Raw genomic sequence first — 14,488 nt, 5'->3', positions numbered from 1 at the left:
TCATAATAAAGAAAAAACTCCACATATGGCTTTACCTTTGTGTTCGTTCATTTAATCTTTTACCCATTGGTCTTTTCAACTACCCATTAATTTATTCTTCTTTTCTGTCAAAATAATTGAATTTAAACAATCTGTAAAAATGATTATGGCTTAAATCAAGTTGGGAAAAAGGAAACTAGTATGATTAAAAGAGAGTGTAAGGGAGATTTGAGGATGAAGCTGCCAAAAGACAATTAGGTGAATGTATATGTGTGCATGTGGAAGAACGCAGTGAATGAAGGGTATTTAGCCTTCTGGCTTGGCATTAGACCATTAGGCATGCCAATGGGACCAAGAAGGATTGGTGTTGGAACTGAGGAGAATAAGATGTCTACTTGTGTCTCAGTCCATGTTACACTTTTTCTTCCACAAGCCTGATAATCTTAAAAACTTTAATTCCATAATTATTTATTAAATATTTGCCATGTACAAGGCACAATAAATATAAAGAGATCCTTTAATGTATGCAAAAATAATTTTTTCATGAATATGTTTCTTAAAAGTTTATGCCATTAATTTTTAAGCATCGTGGTACAGTTACTGCTCCAGTAAATTAAATTGGGTTAGCAATTTCGGCTGAAGCCAGTTCAACAGCAGTAGGCAACCTTCATTAAGTTATCATGTACAACTACTTGAAAAAAAGTAATAATCCATTAAAAACTTCAGACTGTGCAAACTCATTTAAGTTTGCAAATTCAGAAGGGAAGTTAAAGGTGGTTATCTTGAAAACATTCCCAAAATGTGTAATGTATTAACTGAGTGATACCTAGGTAAGGCTAACTTGAGACAGTCTTTCTTAAAATTTATTTCATTCTTATAACAGTAAACATACAACTATATGGATAATTTCAGCAACACTTGGAGTGAAAACAGATATATAAAACTAGACTGTTACCTCTGGCTTCATCTTTTTCATAGCTTCTCTTGCTTATTGATTTATTTTCATAAAAAGGAAGTGGTCTCAGGGCCTACTGGAGGACAGAGAGGCCAGTTACTGTGTGGGTTTTCAGCTCTAGAACATTTCAACCAAGTTCTTTTCCTTTTTTTCTAGGAAAAGAGTGTCCTCTGTTCAAAATTCTATATTTTAATCCTGTTCCCAGTGGAAAGATGAATTCCCAGTCCTAAATCCCCTTGTGGTCTTACTATGCCTTCTCCGTAGATAACTTTCCAAGAGCATGTAATAGGCAAGGTAAGGGAGATGACTTTGTTTTCCAACCCGGTGTGATCAGGATACCCTGTGAGTACAGCTGGGTTCCTTGGGAGCCTCAAGAGCATTAGATTAGAATCAGACTTTCATAATCTTGCCTTTGCTCTACCCCACCCCAGTATACATCTATTATTTTAATTTTGCTTATTTCCTCCAGTGCTAAAGAAGTAAACCAAAGACCACAGTAAAGTAACAATAAAAGCATAATTCCCTAGAGACTTGGAAAAGACGTGATTTGTTGCCTCAGTATGGCTTCTAGTCAATCCCTTTGATGTAAAGCATCTGTCCCCTTCAAGGAAACAAGAAAGATCTGGTTCTCCTTTCTAGTCTGTGAAGTAGGAGCCGGTGTCATTTGCTGTGAAGAGTACAAGCCCAGTGTTCCTGAGTTGCAAGCTGCCTGACTGCCTTGGTTAACATCCTGAACATTTCATCGGCTGTCTTTAATAAAGGAGGTTATGTGTGAGGGAAGACATCAGCAGTTGTGGTTGGGTTTCTGTTCCCCAGCCCATGAGTCACGGCTGGTGGAGAGCAGTGACACCACTGTGTAATCAGACAGCCAAGTCACCTGGACTTCTTGCCTTTCAGTTACACAGTGAGGTGGTCTTCAAAGGCATTTAGAAAACTTACATGCTCTTCTTTGGTTATGAAAATTCTTCTCATTCCCTCTCCTTCTGCCTAACAATATTTAGTCATTTATGGCTTCTATTAATAAAGTCTCTTTGGAACATTTAATCCCTAAAATAATGACATGGCCAAGAGAAGACTCCTACTTTATGAAAGGATAGAGATATGATCTGACATGCTTTGTTCTATACGAACTTCATCCTTTTATAGGAAACTTCATCTCAGAAGACCTAAAAGGACATAATCTAGAATCTGGAAATGATCTCTAGAACCGCACTTCTCCAATTTTAATAAGCATACAAAGCATCAGGGAGATCTTGTTGAAATGTAGATTCTGATTCAGTATGTGGCACCTGAAATCCTGAGTTTCTGTCAAGCTCCCAGGTAAGGCCGGTGCTTTTTGTAGCAAGGCTAGAAGACCTGAAAGCATTCAGTCCAGTGGACATCCACTAAGCTACCCTAGTCAGTGCTGTGGAATGGAGATATAACAGGCTTAAAAGGTAAAGCCCTTGTCTTTGAAGAGAGAAAACAACCGTGTAAGAAGAAAGTCATCTGTATGTACTTTTATTCATAACTTTTTAACAAAAACATGAAACTGTTTATCAATATAATGGTTGACTATTAAAGTAGTTACCTAAGGCAGTGATACTCACATCACGTGTGAGCACACCGGTGTGTAAGTTTCATCAGTTTCTGTTTACTCAAGTAAGAAGCTGTAGTGATGCTTTAAGCATTATATATGTCTGTAGAATTTTAAATTTTTTTGAAAACTTTTTAAAAAACTCTATTAAAATAGACATATTTAAACCTAAATGTCTCATCTGAACATAGAAATATATAACTGCTTAACAATATTCAATGATATTCTTAAGCATGCACATTTTTAGTTTATTTGGATTTTTATTCTTTAGAGAACACAATGAGTATATGTGAGCTTTCAAGAGATTGATTATCCCACATGAACTTCATAATGTCAATTTTTTATTACTTTTGCTTAATGAGTATTAGCATGGATAATGCAAAATTACAATTATTTCAAAACATCATTATAAATTAACATTCCAAACTTATTTTGGTAACAGATTTAACTTCCTAGTTGTGTTTTCTTAGAAAATATTAACTTTTTTTCACCACTTGATAGCAGAAAGTTTACTTCGAAGTAGTCTAAGAGAAGGACCCCAGGCCACAGTTTAGTAGCAATTATAGGGACTGTTTATGTGACCTAGTATGTGCCTCACCAGCTGTGTTCCCAGCTGGCTTTTCCAGCTTTAACCTAAGAAAGGCTTCAAACCTAGTATAGGCAGAGCCAGTTCACAAATCCTCAGCATTTGGACTCAGTGGTCATTCAGACGCATTGACAGATTTTGCTTTGTGTGTTTGAGATGCTAAGTAGACAGAAAAGAGGAATTGACACTTTTACATGATCATATAATATCAACAAGCCTATGAAGCAGGTTCTGTTATCCCGTTTCCAGAAGAAACTGGTCTCCATGCTCACTCAACTTCAGGGGCAGAATTGGCGTTGGAACCTAGGCAGTGTGACTCTGTAACCTTTGAGTGTTTTTAATAATCCCCTTGAGTTGCAATTATAGTTAGGTACAGACTCTGATAATAAAGTGGTTCAAGAAATAACCACCACCCCACAGAGCCATCTGGTTTCTCTCAGCCCCATCACTGCGCCTTTTCTATTTCTGGTCAGTAAGGAACGACCTCCAACCGTGGTTCTCCCTCCCCATTTCCTTTCTTCCCACTCTGGATAGGAGGGAGTCTGAACATTTTATCTACTTTGCATATCCAGTAAGTCAGCCTGTGAACATGCTTCACCATCAATTTAGTAGCTGTGTATTGACAGTGCTAAGCTGTGGGAATGAACATAATTCAGAAATGTGTTGCAGCATCAAGAAACTCAGTGTAATAATGTGTGGTGTGATAAAAAGTTCTTTTAGAAAGACAGAGTAGGTGGTGTTATTTTAGGTTCCCTATGTGGAGCTCTTCACTGCACATGTAATTTAGAGCTATGTTTATTTGGCTTGGTGTTTAAAATTAGAAGTTGACCATCTGTATTTTTCTTGATAAGTGTGGAGTCATCCTGACCAAAAGGTTTTTGAAGGTCAGGAATAGTTTATTATATTTGCAACATTATTTTTGAAAAGGAAAAAGGATACAGAAAAGTTGGAAAACAGTGCCCAGAAGTTGACTTAAGAGAACTTTGGTGTACATCCAGAGACATGTTAGGCAGCCATTGAATTAAAAATTATAAAGTATGTGTAACAACATAAAAATCATAAACATGCATGTGTTAGACCTCAAGCGAAATGAGACAAGAAAAGGTGAACTTGACATTTGTAGTGTGTTTATTATGTGCATGTACTATGCTACACTTATTTTCTCACTTTATCTTTCTAACAACATGCAAAAAACTGATGTTATTTCAGTATTTCATAAATGGAAGAATTGGGGCACAGATATGACCTCACCAAGGTCACAGCTGGTGGTTAAGCAAGAATTCAAATACAGATCTCTTCAAATCCAAATCTGATCATCTTTTCCCAATTGATTTACTCTGAGCTATTCAACCATACCCCATCCCCCAGCATAGTTTTTGATTTAGAAATAATTGTATTTACAGTAAAGAGTAGAGTCATATGAATTCAGCTGAAAAAAATGCTTGCATTGTGAAAACACTAAATTGTAAAAATAATTGTGATTATTTTAGGCTGCATCATAGAGTTGCCAGGACAATTAATAGTTGACACCAGCTGTAAAATGGAAAGATAATCTTAGCATAAACAATTTTAGTTTTATCTGATGTTTGAAGTATGCATTTGTGTAACTGCCAAGATATTAACCGTACTTTGTTAGCTAGAAAGTTCCAGGGACAAGACAAGAACAGAAGAGCACTTACTCATGGAAGGCGAGCAAAGTGTTTTTTTTTCCCCTTTGGGAGGGCCTTGTTTATTGTTAACTAATGTTTGAGAATTTGGGTATGGGAGCCTTTGTATTAAACAGTACTACTACTGTACATGCTAAGTCACTTCAGCCATATCCAATTCTTTGCGACCCTATGGACTGTAGCCCGCCAGACTCCTCTGTCCATGGGGATTCTCCAGGCAAGAATACTGGAGTGGGCTGCCATGTCCTCCTCCAGGAGATCTTCCCAACCCAGGGATCGAACCCACGTCTCTTAGGTCTCCTGCATTGGCAGGTGAGTTCTTTACCACTAGCGCAACCTGGAAAGCCATGCTACATACTATGTTGCTATATTTATTATAAACATTGACCATTGTAAGTTAAAAGGTTAAAACTTTATCTCATTAAACTACTTGAGTTAAATTTAGAAAGGGTTTTAGTGGTTACCTCTGAATTTTTTTCGGGGTTTTCACCCTAAAACATCAGTAAAGACACATATTTGTCACCTTTTCCCACTTAGTTCTTTTTTTTCCTTGGCATTGAGTTGAAAAGAAGTTCAGTTCTTTCCATCTAAAATTGTATCCCTTTTAACTTTTTTTCTCCTGAAAGGACAGTCTGACTAGGTTACTAGGTCTTCATATGTAACCTCTACTTTCTTATTAAAGGAACAACTCTTTCCCTAACTGCCTGCTCTCCTTAAAGCTCAACATGCACAGCAGCTGTTTGAAAGTTTTGTTTTTTTATTTTTCCCCTTTCTGGTATCCTTATCTATTGGTATAAATTGCTAAATTGCTTCCATAAAATGCCTCCAGACATAAGGGAATCATTTGCATAAGTGGATGAAGATTTTTGTCTTCCATGAAGGAAAGCTTACCACGGTCTGTTAATCGTTTTCCTTCCTCTCTCTGCTTCCAGTATCCGGCCGCTCTGATGAACTTGGGAGCCATCCTGCACCTCAACGGCCGGCTTCAGAAGGCTGAGGCCAACTACCTGCGGGCGCTACAGCTCAAGCCGGATGACATCATCACACAGTCCAATCTCCGCAAACTCTGGAACATCATGGAAAAGCAAGGCTTAAAGACTTCCAAGACCTGACACAGGAAGGCTGCCCCGTGCCCTCCTCCCTACGTGAACCCGGACTCACGAAGGAGCAGAGCTTCCCAGCAGTGCCACGACGAGAGCTAGTTCGGACTTGGAGACCCGGGGCAGAGGTCCCTGAGGCCACCGCCACTTCTGGGAGTATCCACTTTGCTATGGACGCAGCCTTCAACACCAAAAATGGGGAATGTTGGAAACTTCCTGAAGGATATAATCGTTACCCATAAAACTGTAAACCCAAGCACTTAACAGGATCTTTTGGCATTCTAAAAGGGGGAAGGGGTGTAAGTTTCAAATGTGGTTCTTTTATGAAAGCTAATTTAGAAATTATACTGTTCCTTAAACACTGTGAGAGAAAGTCAAGAGTGTCTTTTCAACCGTGGTAAACCATTAAGGTCAAGTGTTCATGGGCGGTGATTCAAGTGTGGTGTGAATTCTGGTGAGCTGGCCATTTGTCTTAACGTTGCTGCCTTCCCTCTTTGGGCCAGCCTACTTATCAGTTTCCAGAACTTAGAAGACTTTTCTTTTTCTCATACTGTGTCAGGGTCTGTCAGAGTCTGTATTTGTTTCCTGACTGGTGCACATAACATTTTATGATTTAGATGTCACCATCACGTGGGCATCCTTTGCTTTTCATGTTCTGTAATGGATGTGCAGGAGAAAGAAACCCCGTTTCTCACTGGTGTCCTCGGAGGGGAGGGGAGAGGCCCATGTGTGCCAGGCAGGCATTTTTACTTTGGCCTCACCAACTTTTCCCAAAACTGCCTAGGAGAATTCATTGTTTTAATTCTTAGGCTTTTGAAATTGCCTTGTAAAATGGCTATTCCTAGTTAATGCCCATGCTTATATAAGGAAGTAAATCAAAAGGAACTTTAAACAGTGTTCTAGTTCCAATACCCAACCAGCAACTAGTCCAAAAGGGAAGATGCTTGTGCCTTCCAGATGTTGCTGGGTTAAAAATCAAGTCTGCGTGACAATGTTACTGACAATTTTATATTTTGGAAAGAATTGGTGTGAAATGTTAATCACTTTCTAATAGGTACCCGAACAGCAGTGCTGATAAGTTTTTGAGAAATTATTTTTAATCATACTTGTTCTTCCCAAAAGACATTAAAATAAAATGACTTATTTTAAGCTGCAGTAGACTGTAGCATTAGTCCACGTGTTTCTAGGTTTCCTGCCAAGTGCTTTTCGCTGTTGAAAACTATTTTTCACTAGAAAATTTGGCATTTTATTTCATTGCCTATTAGTAACCACTTCAGTGATCATTTCACAAGTAAAAGACTATAAATGAAGTAGAGAGAAACATTTATTGAACATTTTTTGACTTGCAGTCAAACTTTGCTACTAAAAATTAACTTTGTAAAAACAGCAATCCACTTTCCACTTCTTCCTAGAGAAGGTAGCTATACAATACATATTTATTTATTTATTATTCTGCCATAGCAAAATAACAAAACTTGATGCATTAAGTCAGTTCTTTGCAACTTAAAGTTAGCTTTTTTTCTTGTCCTTTCACACTCCACGCATATATGGTCAGCATCCCCATTTAAGGGAAGCTACACGTTCAAATAGATCATGTGTTTCTTCATATTTGGTATGTTTTGCTGTGTGTCTGAATATGGTGGGGTAAAGAATTTAAAGTAGTGCTTCTATGGCATTAGTGTTTTGGTGAGAAAGATAATGTAGTGAGAGAGATTTGTTAATGGCATTAAAAGAAGGCCCTCCAAATATGTAACCTATTATTGGTAAGCATTTCATTGAAGGGCCAAAAGTTAAATTATAACTAAATCACTGTGTTTTCAGAATGATATTTAATGTTTAACAACAACAAACCCATGGTCAAACCAAAAGCCTGGGTTGAGGTATATTTTTCATCTTTTAGTGCATTGGCAATTGCAAAAAAAGAAAAGAAAAAAAGGAACTTAATATAAGGATATAGAGGTGAATTCAATGTCTAACATTTTTATTTATTTAAATAGTTATTGACGTATGATGGCTTCCTCGTCTTAACATTTTGTCTTTAAATTGTTATTGTTCTTCCTTTCACACACTTGGTTCTTGATAGTTTCACTGAATGCACAGTAGAGGCACTTCGTGTTGACCCAGTTCCCAAGTAGCATAATAATTGGACCTGTGTCATAAAATGCATGGATAATTAATAACTAAATGTCCCTGACACCTTTCACTACAGGGCTGGACTTAGTAACTGACCAACTTGGGGGGAGGGTTGGGGGAGGGCTACAGAACATGGTCAAAAAAATGTCTCCGCTCAGGGATTTATGGTGGATTATTGCAGACAGTGCTAAAACTACAGAGCACAAGACAAGTTTACTAAATTAAAATTTTATTTTTTTGAGAAACTGTTATTTGTATAAATTATCAAGTTTTGTAGGCTTTCCTTTTGTAGAAATAATTGTTTTATGTGCCAGAGAATTTTGATTTTGTTTTCAACAATAAAGCATTGATAACAAATATGTTTATAAGCCTTTTTTAAAATCTTCTACAGGAGTAACACTTACGTTCTCTTGGATTTTAACAGACCTAGGAGAAATTTGGGAATTTCTGGAAACTTTTCGCAAACACCATTTTAGATACTAACTTCGTAGATTCCTTTAGGTTTGTTTGCTTTTTAATAACCTCAAGCAAGTTGTGTCACTAATTTGAAACTTTCTCATTTGATCCAGAATTTTCTTGCTAAACAAAAGCTCTTCTCTGCACTCTTTGGAAGCCAACAATGAACCAACACAATAACATCAGAGAGCAGTTGTAAGAAGTTGGAGGAATGTTTTAGAAAACGTGAGAGAAAACTTCACAGAAATTTCAAGTGAATAAGAAACTTCAAATTGCAGCAGTACTCCAAAGAGAAATATATCTCAAATTTCTATGGAATAACGATAACAAAAGGTCAATGTGTGGCAAAGTGTCAGAGAGAATGAAAGCCAATTTAGAGTCCTCTCTGATTGCATCCTGTAGGAAGACCATCCAAAATCACATAACAAGAGGGTTAAAACCCTGGTACGTGCACATCTTTCTCTACTACAAAGCTAAATATAGCAGAGTTAGTCTGATTGCATTGTCATTTCAGCTTGTTCTCCCCTTGCAGAATGTGGCAATTCCAGTGCTGAAGCCAAGTTTTCTAGCAATATCCCTTCATTAAACTAACTTGAGTCTTAAATAGTAGGGAGCAAATTCTATGGTATTGAAAATAATATGTAGATTAAGTGAAAAATACATAGAAATGAAATGATTATAACTCTTTTAAAATATATATCTTTTATTTATTTATTTGGCTGCATTAGGCCTTAATCTTGGTACATAGGATCTTCAGGCTTCATTGCAGCATGTGGGATCCTCAGTCGCAGCATGAGGACTCTAGTTGTGGCATGTGGACTCTAGTTATATGTGAACACTTTAATAGCGGCATGTGGGCTCTAGTTGTATATGTACTCTTTAGTTGTGGCATGTGGACCCTAGTTGTGGCATGCAAACTCTTAGTTGCAGCATGTGGGCTCTAGGTCCAGAGAAGGCAATGGCTCCCCACTCCAGTCCTCTCGCCTGGAAAATCCCATGGATGGAGGAGCCTGGTGGGCTGCAGTCCATGGGGTTGCGAAGAGTCAGACATGACTGAGCAACTTCACTTTGACTTTTCACTTTCATACATTGGAGAAGGAAATGGCAACCCACTCCAGTGTTCTTTCCTGGAGAATCCCAGGGACGGTGGACCCTGGTGGGCTGCCGTCTGTGGGATCACACAGAGTCAAACATGACTGAAGTGACTTAGCAGCAGTAGCAGCAGCAGGGCTCTAGTTCCCTGACCAAGGATTGAACCCGGGTCCCCTGAATTGGGAGCATGGAGACTTAGCCACTGGACCACTAAGGAAGTCCTTTACAATTCTTAAATTATCCTTGGAAACCCAGTTTTTCCCATGTAAGAGAATAACCAAGCCTTAGATGCCTTTTCTTTGTTAGTACTGGAAATGTGTACTCTGTGAAAACTGTGATCACTAGGGTGAAGACATCAAATAAAAAGTCGCTTGATCCCCAAATCTCAACTTTTTAGAAAGTGATTTTCAAAAATATCAAGTTGATCATGAGCAAATAGTAAACGTAATTTTCATTTATGGTCTCTTTTATGTTCTTCTCGACACAATGTGCCAGCCTAGAAAAGCAATGTCAGAACAGAAAGACGAGCTTCACTGGTTTCAGAGTGTAGTTACTCAATCCAGGTTAAAACTGCTTTTATTTTAAAATAGAACCAATTGTGCAATGATTTCATATCCTAAGACCTCTTAATATCTGACATTTCTATAGCTGTTGCATAACTGCCACTAGTTTTTGAGACTTGGTTAAATCACTTAACTTGGGGGCCTTACACTCTTGGTGCATGGAAAAATTGTCTTCCATGAAACCGGTCCCCCGTACCAAAGGGGATGGGGACCATTCTTACAAACAATAGAAATCTGTTTCTTACAGTGCTAAAGCTGAAAGTCCATTAATTAGAGTGCCAGCAAGGTTGGTGAGAGCCTTCTTGAAGGTTGCGGACTCCTCATGCCCTCTCCCATGGTGGAAGGGGTGAGTGAGATCTCTGAGCCTCTTTTCTAAAGGTGCTAGTTCCATTCCTGAGGGATCTATCCTCATGACCTGGTCACCTCCTAATACCATCACCTGTGGGCATTAGGTTTTCACCATGTGAGGGATGTAAACATGGCATCTGGTCCCATCACTTCATGGGAAACAGATGGGGAGACAGTGGAAACAGTGTCAGACTTTATTTTGGGGGGATCCAAAATCACTGCAGATGATGAATGCAGTCAAGAAATTAAAAGACGCTTACTCCTTGGAAGGAAAGTTATGACCAACCTAGACAGCATATTAAAAAGCAGAGACATTACTTTGCCAACAAAGGTCCATCTGGTCAAGGCTATGGTTTTTCCAGTGGTCATGTATGGATGTGAGAGTTGGACTGTGAAGAAAGCTGAGCGCCGAAGAATTGATGCTTTTGAAGTGTGGTGTTGGAGAACACTCTTGAGAGTCCCTTGGACTGCAAGGAGATCCAACCAGTCCATCCTAAAGGAGATCAGTCCTGGGTGTTCATTGGAAGGACTGATATTGAAGCTGAAACTCCAATACTTTGGCCACCTGATGCAAAGAGTTGACTCGTTGGAAAAGACCCTGGTGCTGGGAGGGATTGGGGGCAGGAGGAGAAGGGGACGACAGAGGATGAGATGGCTGGATGGCATCACGGACTCAATGGATATGAGTTTGAGTAAACTTCGGGAGTTTGTGATGAACAGGGAGGCCTGGTGTGCTGCGATTCATGGGATTGCAGAGTCGGACATGACTGAGTGACTGAACTGACTGACTGAACTGAAACATTCATAGCAACCTCCTTTAATCTTAATGATCATCTGTTGTAAAGAAGTAGAGAATGGGATTTGTGGAATATGGAACAGCTAAAGAAGTACCAGAGCAGGTGGAGGAAACACCTCCAGACTCGGGTTCACTGCCTGACTTCTCTCATGCCCCAGGACATATGAGCATAGGGCAGGGACAGGCTTGCTGCCTGCTAGCTTTGGGACATGGACTGGTTATTTCATACCTCTGAGCCCTGCTTTCCTTAACTGTGAAGCTGGAACATAACCTCATACATCCATAGGGTGTTTAGCATAACATAAAATCCTTACAGCTAAGTTTTATCCTATAGTCAAGGAATAAGGCAATGTATAATCAAATTATATAACAGTTTTAACAAGATAATTGAAGTTTTATCTGTCAAATTTTCACCTTTGTCTGCAACAGCTCAAGATTTCCTTATAGCTCACTCCTGATTGTGCTGTACTTATGTCTCTCAGCAAAATAGGGTTGTGCTTTCCTCCACGATCAGAACTAGAGAATCAGGGTCTTATGAATATGACAGTTTTTACCAAAATAATAATAATAATAATAAAATGTATGAAGTAGGGAATTTGGCCTGGCTTAGGATCTTAAGACTTTGCTACAGAAAGTGAAAGTGAAGTCGCTCAGTTGTGTCTGACTCTTTGCGGACCCTGTGGACTGTAGCCCACCAGGCTCCTTTGTCCATGGGATTCTCCAGGCAAGAATACTGGAGTGGGTTGCCATTTCCTTCTCCAGGGGATCTTCCCGACCCAGGGATTGAACCCGGGTCTCCAGCATTGCAGGCAGACTCTTTAACCTCTGAGCCACCAGGGAATTTCACCAATAAAATGAAACCAAAAACTATATCATCTTTTCTGAGCACAGTAAATCTGATATCAACAACCCTTTTTACAACTATAAATTTATTATTATGATTGGTTATACATTAATCACCATGTGTCTCTATTTGACCATCAATCTACCTTTTTGAGAAAGCGAAAGCCTTTCTCTTTTTGAAAAGAGAAAGGATGGGCACGTGGAGAATGAACAGTTAGTTGCCATTAGTAATAATTAAGTTTCTATTGCAGAGGGAGGAGAATTTGGTTGGAAGCGTTTGAGACTGTCCTTTTTGGTTGCTTAATAAGCTGCCAGGATTGAGCCACTTTATTGTGGGGAAGAAAAAGTTGAACAAGGAAGAGCCTGGATTGTACAGCCAGCGAAGAGGCTGGAAAAATGTTCAACCCATTTCAAGTTTCCGCTGGAACTGTCCATCAATTCCGATCTAAAATGTATTTAATTTCTCTCCTATCTCATTTGGATTTGACAGTTGTATCCCTCATTCAAGACAAAGCTATCAGCTGTTCTCTAGTCAGATGGAGAAAATAGAGTTCTGTATTTCAGTAATAGCTCAAGACTCCTAGAAACACTTTTTTCAAACAATTTTCTATCATGTATCTTTCTTTTCTATCCCAGAAGACTCAAAATGAAATAACTTCTCTGAGAACATTCTCTTGGCATCATCTTTGAGCAGCTAGAGACTTTAATAAAAGTTTATAAAACATATTGAGAGAGAAGTCAAGCAATTTATTTGAAGTCAAGTTATTTATTTAAAAAGCAATGTTTGTGTTATTTTAAATATGTAATTATATTTCACATCTAGATATTTTATGTTTCCTTTGCAATTGACTACTATTCTGTAAATGTGCCTTTGCCTGTACTTTATGATGATGGCTGTTGGGGAACTTTGAATGAAATTATGATGTTTTAAAGTATCTTTTCAGAAATCTGTCCTATACCACCAAAGATTTAGGTGTTTCTCTGTTGTATTCTATTAAAAATCAATGGAATAATTTTGCATTAAATGATACGGAAGAGTACATCAATATTAGGTTTCATCATAGCCCTCCACATCTATTTTCCTAATTACCCTATTGCTGACAGTTTTAAAAGGTACCTGTACTGGCAAGGTGTCACTCTTTCTGTAAAGTGGGCCAAGGAGCCCACTTTATCTGTTTTTTTGTCACTTCTCTTTATAGCACTAATTTTTGTTTGGACTTGTATTCATTTCAAAATTTTTCTCTGTGAGTGATGCTGAAGGCTAGTTAGCCTGCTACTACTTCTCAGTTCAGTTCAGTTCACTCAGTCGTGTCCTACACTTTGCGGCCACATGGTCCTTGGCACATCAGGCCTCCCTGTCCATCATCAAATCTCGGAGTTTACCCAAACTCATATCCATTGAGTCAGTGATGCCATCCAACCATCTCATCCTCTGTCGTCCCCTTCTCCTCCCACCTTCAATCTTTCCCAGCATCAGGGTCTTTTCAAGTGAGTCAGATCTTTGCATCAGGTGGCCAAAGTATTGGAGTTTCAGCTTCTATATCAGTCCTTCCAATGAATATTCAGGACTGATCTCCTTTAGGATGGACTGCTTGGATCTCTTTGCAGTCCAGACAAGGGACTCTCAAGAGTCTTCAACACTACAGTTCAAAAGCATCAATTATTCAGCACTCAGCTTTCTTTACAGTCCAACTCTCACATCCATACATGACTACTAGAAAAACCATAGCTGTGACTAGACGGACCTTTGTTGACAAAGTAATGTCTCTGCTTTTTAATGTGGTATCCAGGTTGGTCATAACTTTCCTTCCAAGGAGCAAGCATCTTTTAATTTCATGGCCATAGTCACCATCTGCAGTGATTTTGGAGCCCCAAAAAATAAAGTTTGCCAACTGTTTCCACTGTTTCCCTATCTATTTGCCGTGAAGTGATGGGACCAGATGCCATGATCTTAGTTTTCTGAATGGTAAGTTTTAAGCCAATTTTTTCACTCTCCTCTTTGACTTTCATCAAGAGGCTCTTTAGTTCTTCGGTTTCTGCCATAAGTGTGGTATCATCTGCATATCTGAGGTTATTGATATTTTCCCCAGCAATCTTGATTCCAGCTTGTGCTTCATCCAGCCCAGTATTTCTCATGATGTACTCTGCATATAAATTAAATAAGCAGGGTGACAATATACTGCCTTGATGTATTCCTTTCCTGATTTGGAAACAGTTTATTGTTGCATGTCCAGTTCTAACTGTTGCTTCCTGACCTGCATACAGGTTTCTCAAGAGGAAGGTCAGGTGGTCTGGTATTCCCATCTCTTTCAGAATTTTCCACAGCTTATTGTGATCCACAGAGTCAAAGGCTTTAGCATAGTCAATAAGGCAGAAGTAGATGTTTTTCTGGAA

General features: G+C 38.8%; 1 protein-coding gene across 2 annotated transcripts in view; it reads left to right on the top strand.

Moving 5' to 3' along the window:
- The window catches only part of TMTC2 (transmembrane O-mannosyltransferase targeting cadherins 2), a 389,698-nt gene extending 381,345 nt beyond the window's left edge, over positions 1 to 8,353 (top strand). For both annotated transcript variants that reach the window (XM_043447075.1, XM_043447076.1), the window contains one exon: positions 5,696 to 8,353. In XM_043447075.1, the coding sequence (XP_043303010.1) occupies positions 5,696 to 5,875 (180 nt within the window). In that variant the 3' untranslated portion in view covers positions 5,876 to 8,353. The remainder of the gene's footprint in view (positions 1 to 5,695) is intronic.
- Positions 8,354 to 14,488: the final 6,135 nt, after the last annotated feature.

Source organism: Cervus canadensis, chromosome 25 (assembly GCF_019320065.1).
Source record: "Cervus canadensis isolate Bull #8, Minnesota chromosome 25, ASM1932006v1, whole genome shotgun sequence".
NCBI classification, from domain to species: domain Eukaryota; kingdom Metazoa; phylum Chordata; class Mammalia; order Artiodactyla; family Cervidae; genus Cervus; species Cervus canadensis.
The sequence above is the reverse complement of the archived record's forward strand: the minus strand, read 5'-3'. Positions and strand labels throughout refer to the sequence as shown.